General features: G+C 35.5%; 1 protein-coding gene across 1 annotated transcript; it reads right to left on the bottom strand.

Annotated features, from left to right (window-relative positions):
• Positions 1-526: 526 nt before the first annotated feature.
• Positions 527-16,882, bottom strand: GABRA6 (gamma-aminobutyric acid type A receptor subunit alpha6). Its single transcript, XM_032851731.1, has 9 exons — positions 16,435-16,882; positions 16,119-16,237; positions 15,453-15,520; positions 13,278-13,498; positions 13,111-13,193; positions 12,424-12,567; positions 11,866-12,018; positions 10,309-10,568; positions 527-1,586 (listed from the first exon to the last, which is right to left on the bottom strand). The coding sequence occupies exons 1-9, from the start codon at positions 16,470-16,472 to the stop codon at positions 1,311-1,313; spliced, it is 1,362 nt and encodes a 453-aa protein (XP_032707622.1). The 5' UTR covers positions 16,473-16,882; the 3' UTR covers positions 527-1,310.
• Positions 16,883-17,666: the final 784 nt, after the last annotated feature.

Genomic DNA, 17,666 nt, shown 5'->3' with positions numbered 1-17,666 from the left:
AGCATGGATAAAGTCAGCATCAGGAAGAGTTGGGATAGCAGAAAGAGAGAAAAGTCATTCATTTTTTTTTTCAGCTTTATTGAGGTAAAAGTTGACAAATAAAATTGTAAGGTATTTACAGTGTACTGTGTGATGATTTGATATAAGAATACATTAGGAAATGATTCCCCTTACTGAGTTAGTCAACATATCCATCACCTCACATAGTTGCTTTTAAAATTTTTTTTTTTTTTTTTTTTGCTGAGAACATTTTAATGCTCTCTTACTAAATTTCAATTATACAATACAGTGTTCTACTGTAGTTACCCTGTTATATATTAGATCCTCAGACCCTCTTCATCTTATAACTGAAAGTGTGTGGCGGGAACAGGAAGGAGAGGAAAGATTGACTCTGAAAACAGACTCAACTCTTCAATGTTTAGGGTGAGGTGACTGAGCTGACCTGTCCTGTACCTTCTACTTGTTAGAATCATCAGGGACACTACTATTAAGTAGAGTGTCTTAATTTCTTCATACTTAAGAGAAGTCTTCTCCCTAGCTTTATTAAATAGATCCAGAGAACCATGTTCATTGTTTTATTTAGTGGTATACATAGGTAGAAAATATGAGCTATAGCCACAGTCATAATATAACAAGGCTTCGTTACAGTTTCATTGTTTTCTACAATTTCATGGAATTATGATGAACATATTATTTTGAAAGAAGAGCTTACTGAGATAAAATAGCACTGTATTGCAGCCCAACTAAAGCTATGTACATATGCGTACTTTTTAAAATTTATCTATTCATTGAGGTCAAATAGCACAGCAAGGTTAAAACAAATGGCTAAGCTCAATATGGGCTTGACACTGAAAACCATTTTACTAGCATAAAGGACTCCAACATGCTGGTATTAAATCTACTGATAAATATTTAGACTATTTATATTTTGCTGTCTTTGAGAACTAAGCCAAAATAAACATAGTTTAAGGCAACCTTTGGAAGTGTTGGCATTTCTTATTTTATATTCTTTGTGGTAAATGCTCTTCACAGCGACAATTAAAATATTGAACAATGAAGGACAGAGATTGGCAAATTCCTCTTAAGTCCATCTTATTCTCTTACAAACTTTTTCTCCAACATACAGAAAAGTCATATTTTAAACAACCTTCAACTTCTAGTGTTGAGGAGTAACATTAGTGCTTTTTGACCCACACATGCTACTCAGAGCTATATGTTACAGATTTTCAATGTTCAGAAAAGCATCTATACAAGTCTCAATGCTATCAGAAAATGAGAACTTGCAACATCCAAGTTGTCCTGGCTGCAAACTATTCAACACTGCTGCTCACTTCCATCGTGTCTTTGGAAAGGTAAACTACCCAGTATACAAGGTTAAATCCTGCAAATGCAACTGGGAAGAGAATCCGAGAATACTGGTCTATTTTACTGGTGCCTCCAAAGGCTGGAGAGAGTGGTGGGGGTGTGACAGATGTTGATGGTAAGATAGGAGCTCTAGTGAGGACTTTGCTGGCCTCAGGGGATGGAACTATTGGCAAGGTCAGAGAGGTGATTCTTTTCTTCAGGTGATACTTGGAATCAGGATGCTGTAGGCAAAAGACATAAATATTCAGCCTAGGTAAAAGACTAGTGATCACTTAGTTATTTACTTTTTCACCCTGAACAGATTTTATTGACTGCATACTATGTAAGATGAAATATTAGCAAATTTCTTTTTCTTTGTTTAAGATTTTATTTATTTATTTGACAGAGGGAGATATCACAAGTAGGAAGAGAGGCAGAAAGAGAGAGAGGAGGAAGCAGGCTCCCATGCCGGGCTCTATCCCAGGACCCTGGGATCATGACCTGAGCCGAAGGCAGAAGCTTTAACCCACTGAACCACGCAGGCGCCCCGCAAATTTCTTTTTTAATATTAGCAAATTTTTAATAGTATTTGGTGGTCCTACCTTTCTAAGAAAGTGGTAAAATAAATTTAAAAAAATGATTTGCTGCCATCCAAAACCCTATAATTTCATACATCAGCAATTGATGCCAAGCATAGTCTACATCCCAGAAACTGTGTTGACCACTGGGCCATTAGGAAGAGATAAACCAGGTTGCAAAGGTTTATCCAACCCCTTCTCCCTGGTAATGCATAAACCTATAGGGCAATGAGTGTGGGCAACGAGAGGGATTTCAATTTGGAATATATGGACAATTAATTAATACAAGAAAATATAGCAATTCAGTTAGTTGATATCATTCTTCTAGCCTACATCCTCATCTTCACACGTTCATAAGTGTGACCCAGCTGAGATAATAGCCACAAAAAATACTAAGGTGCTTATATATGTGAAAAGCCAGTGACAGAGTACCAATACCCTTAAACCGAGTGGGATGACTGTTCATCCCTTGAAATACAGCTGTCTCTTAAGTTCAGAAGTTCAATATTGAGAGCTTTCTGCTTCCCATTCAGAACTTCTCCACTCGTCTCTTCTCCCTCCATCCTAAGTCACCAAAAAATCATTCATTTACTGACCTCAAAATTGTTACATGTTCTTTTTTGTCATTAGAAATCTTAAGACAACCCATTTAGTCCTGAAAGGTATATTTAGTACATTAATTGTTAGGTGAAAAGGCTAAGTCCAGAGAATGGAGCTGGTAATACCTTGCCCATAGTCACACAGTTAGTAATAAACTACACTGGTCATTTGCGATCGTTGTTTCATCATCCCCACATTTTCTTGTCTTCACTTTAAAGTATTGGGTCTAGTGCAGGGACTCTAATTTTGTTTCCTTTAGACTCTTTTCATACTTGGAGACTAGAGGACCTTGCTCTGATTTGTATCTTTTCTTGTCTATATTCTGTACTAGTCACTCTCCTTGTGACCAGGTTGTCCTTGCTGGTTTCTGCCTTCAAACACTTGCTGTACATTATCTCTGCTCTTGTAAAACTACCTTGTTTTCTCCCTGGCAGCAAAATCACCACTTTGATGCCTGGCAGGGTATGTTACTCACGTGGGCAGACTCCTGTGGCTTTAGCCAGCAACCCCGCAGCAACAGGATGAGGCAGCCACCTCCCCTGTGCCGGTTGAGCCACAGGACCAGAGTGACCTGCCGATGTGGTGACATTTGGAGTGCGAGAATCAACAATTCTAAGAACCTCTTCTCTCTATAGTCCCCTTTTGAATTTTGCTGTTTGATTTGTCATGGAATTTACTGAGTATCTAAATAATAATAGTCATCATTGAGAGTTCAAGCCCAGTGTACATTTAAAGGCTGTGGGAAAATCTTTTCACCAAAAGCAAAAATGACTCTCTGTAGTTAAGTCTGATGGTGAGTTGCAAGGAAAGAATATCTTTTTTTGTTATGTATTGGGCCAGTATTATCCTAGGGACTCTTGACATAATTAAATAAATCATAGGTTTTGGTGGTAAAGATAATTTAAAATAGTGAGGGCTCAATCTGCTGATCTTGGGAAATAAGTGATACTTTCTACTAAAAACATGTGACAGCTAAGGACTACTGTACCCAGGGTCACCGGTCAGCATGTGGATAGGACCAGAGTAGAGGTATGTTGGTCTCAGTGGATGCTGCCTATAGAGAATAAACATAGCACCTACTTTCCAGAGTTTCTATTGTGTATCTCAGGCTCTAATTTGAATTTTTAGCCATTAACTATGTTACTGAAATACTCTCCACCTAAAAGAGCAAATGTGTTAGTGTTTCATTTTCTAAAAAGAGTCAACCTCCTCCCAGATACATGGAATATTAAAATATTTCACTCTAGTAAAATTTCTAAGGATCATGATAGAGTAAAACAAGGGCAAGCCTTAGAGTAGATAGTCTTTCTAAACTCATGATTTTTAATAGCATGCATTGCCTATGTTTATTTCTTTTTTTAATTTCTTTTTTTAAGTAGAAAGAGAGCAGACATGAAAAAATTCATTGATAAAACATAAGTTCATTATAAAACATAATCTACCATAAAGATGTAAGGCATTGTTTTATCTCTCCCTCTTTAGAACTGTGGGGGAGAAAAGTTAATTGTCAATCTTTTCACATTGTCACAATGTCACACATGACTTATTAAGAATTACCAAATGACCCTTGTCTGAAGTTAAGCAACATCACTAAAAACACCATGAAAGTTTTAATGGCATTAAATTTTGGGCCTGGAATGAAAGATCCCCTACAACAGTATTCCCCTTTCCTCATCTGCTTCTCCAAACAATCTCAGTGGAAGGTTCCTTGAGAGTTAAGTGGACAAAAGAGTCAGAAATCCCTTGAGTGCAGTTCTATATGTACTACTTACCTGCCATATGAAGTTCCCATCTTTAAAGCTAGGGACAATTATTGCTTTCTCTGTTTTTCTTTTCTTTAAGAATTTGAGAAAGAAAATATTCATAGATAAGATAGATGGATATTTTATATATTATATATATACATATATATATATAAATAATAGATTTTCAAGAAAGAGAACCCTTTTCTGCTTACTTAACTGTTATAATTTGTTCAGCTCTTATCACATTCTTCCTTGTGAATATTATTTTTGTTCTGTCTTATCTCTTTTCCTGACATGAAATCTCTTTATTGGTAGAGGGCATCTTATTGTCAAGTATAAGCACTCCACAGTGCCTAATTAGTGCACAAAACATAGTATGTGCTTAATAAGCATATGCCGATGCAACAAATGAATGAAAATCTGAACATTTCCAGGATTTCTTAAGTAATCAGGCAAGGAGAAGAAAACAAAAAAATTTATGATTATTTAACATTGTATTTTAGTGTCTTGTTTCATATTACAAGTACCATATCTGAATGCTTACAATTGACAAACACTACACAGACTTTACATGCATTATTTTGCTAATTCCTAGAAAAAGAAACTATGATGAAATATTATTATTTTCATTTTAGAGATAATCAAATGAAGGCTTAAGTGGGATGCTCACCCAGTAACTGGCAGTGCCTGAATATGATCCCTCTCAGATGCTAAAGATCACACTCTAAATAATTATTATGGTTTCTCCCCATCAGTGTTAAGGTTCAGGGTACAGTTTCTCAAACACAGAACTATTGACATTTTGGGGTCACAACTTTTGTGTTGTGGGTCATTGTCCTGTACTTCATAGGATGTTGAAGAGCTTCAGTTGTGGGCTCTACTTCTACCCAGAAGATGCCTGGAGCATCTCCCTCCCCAAAGTGGTGACAACCCAAAATATCTCCAGGGATTGCAAACTACTCTCTGGGGAGAAAAGTCACCTACCACTGAGTATCACTGGCTTAGAGTTACAGCTGTCCAGCGGCGACTGGGGGTGTTTCTAGCAGGCAGCGAATATGACATACTCAGGGAAATGGAAGAGGTCTGGCTAACCCACATGCTGGATAATCAGCTCCTGAATAATTGGGAAATGACAGTATAGGAAACCGGACTCCAATTTAGAAGAATCACATTGAATTTCTGAAGTGAAAAGAAAGCCAATTTTACAAGCCATTCAAGATACAGGTTTGCATCAGACTCTGCCTGTTCTATTGTAAGCTCAGCAGCTTCAGCTGATGGTAAAATAGGTTTTTGTCAGAGTCCAGATGAGGGCTCAGCTTGGGGCTGTCACTGTTTTGAGTGGAACACCTGTGGTTTTGAATTTTTCCAGGGCTCCCCTGCTGCTGAATGCTATCCTGCTTTGGGTATTTATAGAGCATTGCTTTGTTTTAAATAATGCCATATTGCAAAGGTACTTTGAGTCAAACTGGACTTTATGACAATCAATTATTTGATGTAAAGATAAGACACTTGGAAAGTACTTAAAGCAATTTTGATACAACATTCAGTAACTAATATTTAAAGAGGAGGGGGCAATGGGTTACCTCTCAAGAGAGATATTCTAACCACAGCTACATTATCCAAGGGACAAAAAAAAGCATCTGTTTTTAGAAGCAGCAAAGAGAGGCACCAAATATAAGAGAAATCTGAAAATATTTAGTACTTGATTTAAAAAAACTATTATATTAATTATTGTGGAGGAAGTAAGAATTTCAAATAAAATTTTCTTGCATCTACATAATAGCTGGTAGAATTGGGACAGAGACGATTCCAGAATTTCTACAAAGAAGCAGCTTTTTGGCAGCAATCTGGTAATCATATTGGAATGTTTGGATGGTAAAGAAGGGAATATTGGATGAGGATTTGATAGAAGGTATAGGGAAAGAACTAACCACCCACATCCCTCATTTAATCCAACCTACCCTCTCTTTAAATTATGAAATAGCACAACCATGGTGCAGGGACTGAGTCTCAGATGGGCTACAGAGTAATGATAGTATTCAAAAAATCTTGACAATATTTGGAACATGGGAGGTTAATCTTTCAGTATTCTATGCTTTCTATATCTGTACATGGTTGGAAGGCAACTGTGATAATGACCCAGCAGATCATCCCAACCTTGAAAGAGAATATGGAAAGGATATGTCTTATTTCCCTCTTTATTCCCAAGTTTCTAGCAACTGATTTAGTGTTTCTAGAACAGGACCAAGCTCATCCTTCGGTTCTCAGCCGATGCAACACTTCCTCCAGAATGATGCTCTCTCCAGCCTGTGGTAGGTTCCCTTGCATGACTCTTCATTAGCCACAATACATCTCTAATACAGCCTTTATCACAATGTATCATTATGGCTCATATGTTTGTCTTTCTTCCTGTTCAGCAAGAAGCTCATGAGGGAAGAGGCAGTACTGATGTCACTCACTAATATATCCCTAGCATTCTACAAAGGATATAGAACATAAGATCATTTAATAAGTACTTATAATATGAATAATTCATTGAATATATATGTACTCAATAAATGGGTGCCAGGTGAAAAGGGAAAAAATAATGAATAAACAATATAAGCAGTATAAATATAATCATTGTCCTGACTAATGAAATTTTGGCCAATTTTGTTGTAGATAATTTACCAAGAACGTCACACTTCCTGTGAAAAAAGAAAATGAGACTGGATGTGTCGATGGGTGGGGGGGAGTTCATTCTTAAGAACATAATAATGAGGGCTTAGACCTTTAAAATAACAAGGAATCTAGCAAAACATCCAAAAAGTGATTGAGGTCTAAACTTGGTCTCATATGCAGAATAAGTATACCCCAGATACATAACAATTTATAAAACATGAAGATAAGACTAACTCTTTAATGACAAGATAAGAAACCAGATAAAAGCAATAAGGAGAAGGGAGTTGAGGGAACTTGGAAGGGGAGATGAACCATGAGAGACTATGGACTCTGAAAAACAATCTGAGGGTTTTGAAGGGGCGGGGGGTGGGAGGTTGGGGATCCAGGTGGTGGGTATTGGAGAGGGCACGGATTGCATGGAGCACTGGGTGTGGTGCAAAAATAATGAATACTGTTATGCTGAAAAATAAAAAATTTAAAAAAAAAGCAATAAGGAAAAGTAATGTAAAAGCAGTAAAGAAGCTGTGGATAATTTCTTCTCATAATCTAAAAACAAAACAAAACAAAACAAAAAACCCACAAAAAACCAAGAAAACAACAACAAAAAAATCCAAAACCCAGTATCTAGTTCCAACTACCTTAAAACCAGAAAGCACTTCTGAGGTATTAGTTTTAAATATCTCTTCAGGTTTGAGTATTAGATTTAAAACTCCTGAATTTCCTTGTCATTATTATATTAAATTTCAAGGTCAAAATCAAAGTGATAAACTGTTTCCTATATTCATTCTAAGTAGCTTCTTGTGAGAAGCAATGAGGACATTAAAATATAACTTAGAATCACATGAAACATCTAAGCACTTAATTTTATTTCAACCTCACCACATTGGTTTGCTATTTCAATGTCTAACTTACTCAAATAATGCTATTTTGATTAGAACTGAATAGGCACTTTTAAATGTCACAGTATTTGAAAGAAAAAATGGCCTCGCAATCATAATATACCATTGTGTTGTATAAATTGCAAATGTGTAATTTATGTTTGTTCCTCTACATCATATAAGGCAAATTGCCAAGGTTTGACATGAATAAACAAAATGTAAATGCTCTATGTAATCATCTATATTTATTTTTGATACCTACAAAGTTTGTATTGCTAGGTTTGCTTATTTTAGTCTTTATTTTTACTCTTTGACCTGCCCTTTCAGAAACAAAATGGTACTTTTAATTACCTCAAAATGTTTTAAGTGAAGCCAGGTTTAGAAATAAATTTTTTCATGAAAAAAAGTCAACTTGCAAGATAAAAGTACTTTGAGATGATTTAAATGCACTTTTTTTATCCAGCTTCCCAAAGGACCTGCTCATTATATGTTACTATTTTAGAATTGTGGAAGATAGCTTATATGAAGACCTGAGATCTTAAATTCCATCTTATTAATAAATTATATCTTTAAAATAATAGAGAATGGTAACTCTATTCTTTCTCCAAGGATTTGAAATCATATTCCTCTCAGTAATACATATTTCAAAAGAGTTAAAGTAAGGAAGTTGGTCTTTCTTTTCATGTTAATACCAGATCAATGAACATATTCAAAATCATTGGACTTTTTTTTTTTATCTTGTTTCTCATGACTTTCTCTTTGCATTTTTTACTGCATTTCTAAAAGGAAACTACTAAACTGAATTCTGATAAATATGAATTCTTCATTTATAGATATATGTTACGATGATATGTGATCATTGGGCAATACCTATATAGATACCTACAGCTTATAACATAATCACTTACTTTTATAAACATAAGCTGATTCTCAAAAATATTCTGAAAACAATATTTTCAAGGGTTTTGGATTGAGTTTTCAGACTAGTATCCTTATGCTATAAAATGTATATACTTGTGGTCTTTCAAAATACACATATATAAAGAAAACATCATTAGGTCAAGAGAAGAATTTTGGGAATGACCTCACATTCTGAAAATGTTTTATTTTGTGGTATGCACTCTTTTATATATCAGCCTTTGAGGAATTGTTGGAGAGGGGATAGCCTCTGCCTCTGTAAATCTGTGTATATTGGACTCCTGCAATCAATTCCTAGTTTTTCTACCCACTAGCAACATTTTCTCTCTCCAGGACACTGTTTTTGATTTGTAAGCAGAGGCAATTAGTCTGGATCACTGGATGGCAAATTTTTTTTTTTTTCTTAATGAGAACTAATTTAAGAAAAAAAATCTTTAAATTATATATTTTCACTTATGGGAATGGCCTTATTTTATTCCTTGGAGAAAATATAAATTCTCAAACAATTTTCTTCGTATATCAAAAGAGAAGTTTCGATAAGACCTATCATTTTTATATCCAATAAATACCCGAGTATTTGAGAACAAAACACATATAGCTTTGTGATTTTTATCATTAAAGTTAACCAAGGATTAGTTGAACTACATGTGGTTCCGTGATTTGGAAATGTTCACCAGAATTGATTATAAAGACATTTTCAGTTCAAAGTATCAGCAGTACTTGATTTTACAGAGCAAAATTTTCTTCTTTTCAACAACTACAATTTGGAATTTGCATTGGCATAAAAATTTATATTTGCCAATCATTTCTATAATCCATTAAAAAAGTGTGCGCAGCTGAACTGCTGAGAAAATTTACTCACATGTGAAATTAAAGTTTGGGAGTGCATTTATGACACTTGAATTATTAATGCCATCATTTGTTTCTTTTTCAAAATAACCTCTGAGGACCAAAGTTTAGCCACAGCAAATCTAAACTGAGTTTTATAGCTATTTGTGACTAATTATAAGTCTTTGAATGAAAACATGTTAAAATACATGTATTTAATATTCAAATGTGAACATGAGAGTTTTCATGCAAATCAAAAACCTTGCTTTTGACTCGGCCTTCACAGACCTAATACTCACATCTTGCCTTCATGGAATGAAGTAGCAAGCAGATTTCTAACAAAAATTGTCCATTCTGTAGGAGTCCCTCTTTATTTCCCTCAGACTCTGAAGCCTCATTAGGAACTTTTTTTTTCACTTTATTCTCCCTAGTTAGTATAAGTAAACCTGTTAAAAGGAAACATCTAAAGGCTGAGAAAAATGTTCTTATCCCCTCTGAGAGCTTGGAATCTGCTAGTACCAGTGAGGATGATAAAAGAAGAACGCCAGAAGTTTAGAGCAAAGAAAAATGGAGGATTGTTGTTTTGTTTTGTTTTGTTTTGTTTGCTATGAAGTTCGAAAAGAAGTTGGCCTTGGATTCAGAATTATGTAACCTGTGCTCAGCTAATAGCACTTTTGCACTATTTAGTTGTTTGTGATTACTGTTAGGCTGCCTTTTCCTATACTGATGGGTAACATGAGAAAAGTAAATAATTACCAAAACAATCTCAGCTTCCAAAGGTTCCCTCACTTTTGATATTGTCACTGGGGGTGAAGCTGCAATCTGTGCCCTCCTTTTGGCCTTCTGTGTCTGAAGATTGGTAAAGTAGTTGACAGCCGCAAACTCAATAAGAGCTGAGAAGACGAAAGCAAAGCAAACAGCTATGAACCAATCCATGGCGGTTGCATACGACACTTTTGGCAAGGAGTGCCGAGCACTGATGCTTAATGTGGTCATGGTTAAAACAGTGGTGATCCCTAAAGTGGGGGGGGGGGAAAAAAAAAAAAAAAAAAGAAAGAAAAAAAGAAAAAAAAAGAAATGCAGTATTAGCATTTGGAATCCAAAACCAACATCAAATGAGAATGTGTCAGTGGATTAAACACTCCAAATGTAATTTTTGATCTTGTTTTATAATTGTTCACAATTATTATATAGGTGTTACCATTTTTGTATTCTTCAATACCTAGTATAGTGGCATATACACTGTAGCTGCTCAAAAAATATTTTCTGATTCGATTTAGTTTAACTATTGTAAAGTTTAATTTGTGAATAATTCTAGTTGTTTAGTTCTTAAGCAAATTTATAGCAAATAATCACTTAAGTACTAAAAACTTGAATTCTTGGTCAATTTGAATAGCTGGTAATGTCTATCAACATATTTAAGAAGTCTATATGGTATAAATAGTAAACATAAAATTAGGTTCATCAGAATTTTTTGAAATTTCTAGCTTAGTTTTAAGGTATTTACTCATGAGAAAATAATTTCATCACTCCATCACCAGCAGTTTTATGTCTTATATAATAGTTGGGAAATACACGTAATTTAAAGATGATCAACATCATTATATAGATATTCTTTTATAATTTGCTGAAACATATCTATTTTAATATAGTAAATTAAAAAGTAAAAATTCATCTGAGATTTTAGTTCAACTCAGATCTTCCCTATAAACCTCTCTAAATGTATAATCATGAAAACCCAGAAACAATTGGCTTTTGTTATTGATGATATTTTCCGTTACAGCTTTTTCTCAAAACTAATAGTGATTCCACATATCATAAATAGTGAACTCAATAGGTTGAAACATGGGAAATTGGTTATATTTAACTATTTTGAGATCTAGAAAAACAACAGTTTATTATGATTCAACCTATTAAAGCAAGATATAATTTATAAGATATAATTTATGTATTAAGTTTCAATAGCCTTTCTTTTCATGAATTTACATGTCACTTTTACTCTTCTGCTTTTCCTTAGTTATGAAAAAGCAAATTGAGATTAAAAAACAACAACAACAACAACAACACTCCTAAATAGGGCACAGGAAAGGCACAGGAATCCAGCCAGAATTCTTGCCAAGACAAAGTTTTTCATGGATTCACCACATAGCTTGGGATAACATAAAGGTCCTTTAAGATCATACATATGCCTGAATGAGACTGGAGTCTGTTCCCTTTGTAGATCAAAAAAGTACACTAGTGTGAATATTCCCCTAACCTACACAAGCAGTAAGAGCCAGATGAGTGGAAGTATAGCCAAAGTGGGAAGCATACCAAATACGGTTCTGGCCGGGACAGACTCCTTATTAATCCAGAAAGACACTTGGGAAAGAATGACCGTCATAATGCAAGGAGTGTATATCTGTATCATGAAGTAGCCCATCTTCCTTTGCAAGTGGAAATAAACTGTCATTATTACGTATTCACCTGTTGGAAAACATTTATATCAGTATTATTGCTTTTGACAGGGTGCAGAAAGAATGCAGCTGGAAATAAATCTTGCAGATCTTTAACATGGGCTGGAAGAAAACAAGTAAAGTCATATTTCTCTGTATGACAAAGATACTTGATCAAGCAGATGATAGATACATCAGCTCATTGTTTTAGGTCGGGTTCTTTGTGTCATATGCGTAGAAAACTACTTATTCCAAGGTTACATAAATCTTTTTATGCACATGGTTGCAAAATCAATTTTAAAGAAGGCTACTCATCACTTCAAAACAGCAAATATAGCCAAGGATAGCTAATGCAGAAAGAACGAAATAGATATTTTGAAAATGTGTATGAAAGTCACCTTGCTGGGTTACATTCATGAATTGGTCTAATTCTTACCTGTGTTAGATTTAATTGTCTCACTAGATACTGTTTGTCCAATCAGATCGTACTGGAGGAGACTTGAAGATTCTTCTGGGACTTCGACAGAGTAAAGTGGTCCTTTTTTCCAAGTATATATGATTTCACTTTTGGGGTAAGCATCTAAATTTTTAAAACCAATTAAACATAACAGTGAATCTGACTAGTTTTTTTTTTTTTCAGGGCAAATTATGTCCATATAAAAAGGAACTACAAACATAAATTTAATTTTTTTTTAATCTGGGTAACTAAAACCTCTGACTATTTATAAGATTGACAGACATGATTAAGTAAGTATATTCCTGGAATAACAATGAGAATATCATAGTAATATTTCTCTTTTGCTTTTTGGTCTTTGGCTACAATCAAATAATGATACACACACACACACACACACACACACACACACACACGTATTTTTAAAAGACTGCTGCCTTTATTTATTTATTTATTTATTTAGATTTATTTATTTCAGAGTAAGGGGTAGAGGAGAGAAGCAGAGGAAGAGGGAGACAAGTAGACTCTCCACTGAGTGTGGGAAGTCCTGAGGTGGGGCTTAATCCCAGGACCCTGAGATCATAACCTGAGCTGAAATCCAGAGTTAGACCATTAACCGACTAAGCCACCCACGTGTCCCAGTAATTATATTTTGAATGCATAACTTACAACTCCCAAACTTGAGTGGACAAGCATGCCCATCCATAGGAAAGTTAACCAGCCTCATGGGACAGTCAGCATTGATGGTAAGCCTGAGGACATTAAAATAAATGGTTCCATGTTAGTATATGGACAAATCATTTGGATTAGAGGTAGCTGAATTGCGGAAACCTCACCTCATGGTATATAGAATGGTTCCATTTTGCATTATTCTGAAGAGTTTATTAGGGGTTGTCATATTGTGTGCAATTGATTTTTTGCCATTCCTGAAAAAAGTGTCAGGTGTCCAGATTTTACTGACCATCAAATTATTCAAACTCAGAATCTCAGTTGGCCCCCCAAACTTCAACCTCTCATCAGTCCAAGTCTGGCGGAAGAAAACGTCCATCGTATACTCCTAAGAGAAAATAAGATATTCATGCAAGCTGGGGAGATAATTTATTAAGAATAGTTTATTCACTAGCTTATATATCTAATTCTAAAATTTAGGAAATAAAACAACTTTTGTGATAATAACTTCAGACTATCAGAGAACCTGTGACTTCAGTAATTATTATTTTTCTCAAACTCAAAGTTTGCAATATTATTATAAAAGATAGCACTGTGTTGTGCCAAACTCCCTCCTCCACCTTAACCTTCTTCAATATTCTTCCTCTTTTCTATCAGTCATCCACCTCTCCATCTATTGACCTATCAAATTCCCCTCCACTAATTTAGAAGAAAAATATGAAAAGATTTATAGTCTAGGTTTTGTGCTGGCCTTCCTACCATCACAGTCTAGCACACCCTTCAGTGCCTTCTTCACTTTCAAAGGTGTCTCCAAACACCTTAGTACCATTTACCAAACTTCCAAGGATGGGTAAACTTTGCTTGATAAGTGTATTCTGGCGGCACATCCCAATAATTTTATATTGTTCTTGGAGAATATAAAAGCAAATATTACCTTGATTATTCAGAGCATCATTTAAGTATGCATAATTGAAATTTTGAGTTTTAATTTGTGGCTTTTATGAAATAACATTAGAAATATTAAGAATTATGGTAAGAGCCATTGCAAAAGTCAATGATAAATAACAGCTTGTAAGTATATAAAAATATTGCCAATAATTGCTTTGCCTATTTATGTGTTCCTGTATGAGACCTATTACTACAAGTTGTGATTAGATTTTTAAAATATAATTTGACACACAGTATACCCATATAATAACGATCCAGGCTTTAACAAGTCTCTACTGTACAAATATACTTAAAAAATGAAACACATACATAAAATGAAGTGTCAAGTGTTCCCCAGACTTCAATAATATAGTATAGTATGGTTGTGGTTATTTATACTTGGGGTGAGTCAGTACTCAATGAAAAATATGATAGTAAAATAATTGAGGATTCTGGATAATGCTGACTCTCCTTTCTTTCAAGTCTTAAGACATTTTTCTCTTAAATAAAGTCCTTCTCCCTCTCCTTCACTTCCTCATTTTCTTTCTTACTTTTTTCCCTCCCTTCTCCTTTTCTTTCCTTTGGTACTTCCTTTTTTCCCCCTCTTACCTCTTTCTTTTCTTGTCAACTCAAAGATCAGAAGATAAAAAAGTCTCCAATAACTATTTATCCAGAGCTACATTTCCCTAATAAACTTTAATGATTCAGTTATTTAGAGAGTTATGTGCATTTAGATTTTAGTACTTATATTTTACTTTTAGGGGGAAATGGTAACTGAAAACTGTGGAAAAAATATCATGATGCACTTTGTTCTAGAAGACTAGTTCAGATTTTCATTGCCACTTACTATAAATAATCTCTTACGAATCCTACAGCCATCTGTACCTGGAACAGAGTTCCCAGAACACCTACTGGTCCATTTGCAACACAAAAGGTACAAAGCACTAGCTTTTCCAAATGATGCCCTTCACTGTTTTAATAAAATATACTGAAAGTGATGTGTTACAGAAAACAGCCATATTTTAAGTTTCATGGATATTCTGAATATACTCTTACATGATATATCATCTTTGTTGATTTTTCTTTTTTTCTATTCTAAAAATTTACCAAGACTATATAAAGATGGGGAAACCTTATCTTTGTAGAAAATAATGGGTGCATAATACATGGCCAGAAGAGAGAATAGAATCTTAGAAAGTCCCGCAGGTTAAAGTGTTCAAGCGGAGCCCTTAGCGAAATGTCAAGGCAATTAAGCCAGTAATCTGTTCTAATGACCATACCCTCCCGGCATGAACACACATATTGCATTAGGACTATGGAGCCAAGCTTGGTAACAATGTCCAAGATCATTAGTTCTGGGACTCTGCCCTCCCGCCAACAAATAAAGTTACCCTCCTCACTCAGAGCTGACTCACCATCTCCACATCGGACACGGGCCCAAAACTGGTCACATAAATGTCTGTTTTGACTTCAGTGACAGCACCTGAAATTAGCCCAGAAGCATGGGGGCAAATATCACCAGTGATTTTAAGGACACTGAACTTAATGACCCTACCACAAAGTCCCTTCTCATGGTTAGAACCTGCAGTCCATCCTAAAGGAATTCACTAGCAGAAGCCCTTGGGTTTTTCAACTATGAAAACTCAAACCGGTTGCATTATTTTGAAAATTTTCTGGTCATTTTGAAAAATTTAAGGAATGGAAGATAAGTAAGTTAGTGTTCTCTTAATAATTATAACAATAACTAACACACCTTGGTAATTTTTTTTGGGAGGGGAACAAATGCTTAGAAAAGTGCTCTAGATGGAGAATCTCATTCTACACTCACACAACTCTATGAGGCAAACACTATTCATACACCCACACTACAGCTGAGGAAGCTGAGGCTTAGAGGGTTCAAATAACATGCATAGAAGGTCACAAACAGAGGAAGGGACAGAGACTGGATGGAACATGTGGCCTCTCCCAGTACTCCTGCCCCTTACCAATCTGCAATCCTTATGAAGTCTCTGGGTCTTAGACAAAGGGAAGGGGGAAAGAAGAATATAGACATTTGGTTTAGTAAGGATGCTGCCTCTCACCTCCAAATCCTGGACGTAGCCGATTGTCATAGCCCTCAAGCAAGTTGTCCAGGATCCGACTGATGTTTCTGGAGTAGAAGTTTCCTTCATCTTCTAGTGTCCCTAGGGTATTTTCTACCCTGTGAGCAAACAGTCCATGATCCTCACTCCCGGGCTTAGAGAGAATAGGCTGTTCAATCTACTCATGTACCCCACAACAAATACATGCCACACCACCCAGGCTTCTTCCATGATTTGGTATAGAAGTCACCCAGTGGGTGTGTGCTCTTGTTTTCCTCTGCACTAAAATGAAAAATCAGAAAAATATCTTACTCACCATAGAAGAATGTAGAGCCAGGGCAGAGGTGATGCCATCCTGCAGTGCTCAGCAATGCCTAGTTCACCCTCCTCCTGTGTTCTCCTTCCTCTTAACAAGTCCCCCCCCACCCTGACTTTGCCAATCAAATAAAGTAACCTTCCAGACCCCTCATATCTCTTTTCCCTATTTGCCTTCAGCCAGCAATCCAGAGATGAAGAGGTTGCCCACAAAACTTGTTCTCTCTTTTGCCTTTTCACATGGAACAAGGTGGCTTGTGGTCTTAGACTACATCCTGATGGACACTCAGCATCTTCTGGTAGACTCACTTGGGAAAGGAGAGTCTGAAGGGACAGTGTATGGTTGGAGAGCAGTGACAATAATCGAATAAGGCATTAGGGGAGATTAGAAGGAAGAAATCCACTGCTAGTTTTGGCATGGAATTAGCAGGGCCCTGTGAGGAAATCTGGAAAGCAGTGGCATCTTGCTGATTGAGATTATGTTCCAATGGGCTCAGCATTTATTATTTCTCTGGTTCACGGAAGGATTCCTACACAGCTCTTACTGCTTAAAAAGCCCAACAATATTGAGATCCTTTTGAGTTCTCTTTCTAATTTCATCAGCTTTATTACATCAGACACACCTTTCCTCTGCATTTAAAAATTGTCCCTCATTATTCTTTGAAATGCATTTATAATATGCTAGAACAACACTTGACTGTCTTACTATCGGGTTAGTGTATTTTGTTTAAGTACCTTATTGATCCTTCTTAAGATAGGACAGCTCAAGCTAAGCCATAAATGGGTCCTACCACTATCTTTAGAGAATTCGTCAGTTTCATGGATGTCCGGAAATAGCTGATTAAAGTTCTCCCTGTAGAAATACTGTAAGAATAAAGCATCTCTGCACATGCTTATTGATGATTTCCTGGCACTATTTCACTAGGCTTGTCACAGGTCAAAAGCAAAATGTTTGAACCTAGGAAATAGCATTCTCTGACGAGTCTGGTAGATGGAAGTTGAAGAAAAAGAAGTCACTTTAATCCTTAAAATTGTAATCTTTAAATAAATGATTTAAAATGAGAATAAAGAAAAGCATTGTGAATCTTTGTATATATATATTTAATTATATAGAATTAAATTAATAATATATATTAAATATTATATATATAAATAACATATTTAGAACATCAGGAACATAAGAAAAAGAACCAAATATCTCACATGACCATCATTCTGCCAGATCTACACAAT

Source organism: Lontra canadensis, unplaced genomic scaffold, assembly GCF_010015895.1.
Source record: "Lontra canadensis isolate GAN:19392208 unplaced genomic scaffold, GSC_riverotter_1.0 scaffold5, whole genome shotgun sequence".
NCBI lineage: Eukaryota > Metazoa > Chordata > Mammalia > Carnivora > Mustelidae > Lontra > Lontra canadensis.
Note: the sequence above shows the minus strand (reverse complement) of the source record. Positions and strands in the feature narration are given on the sequence as shown.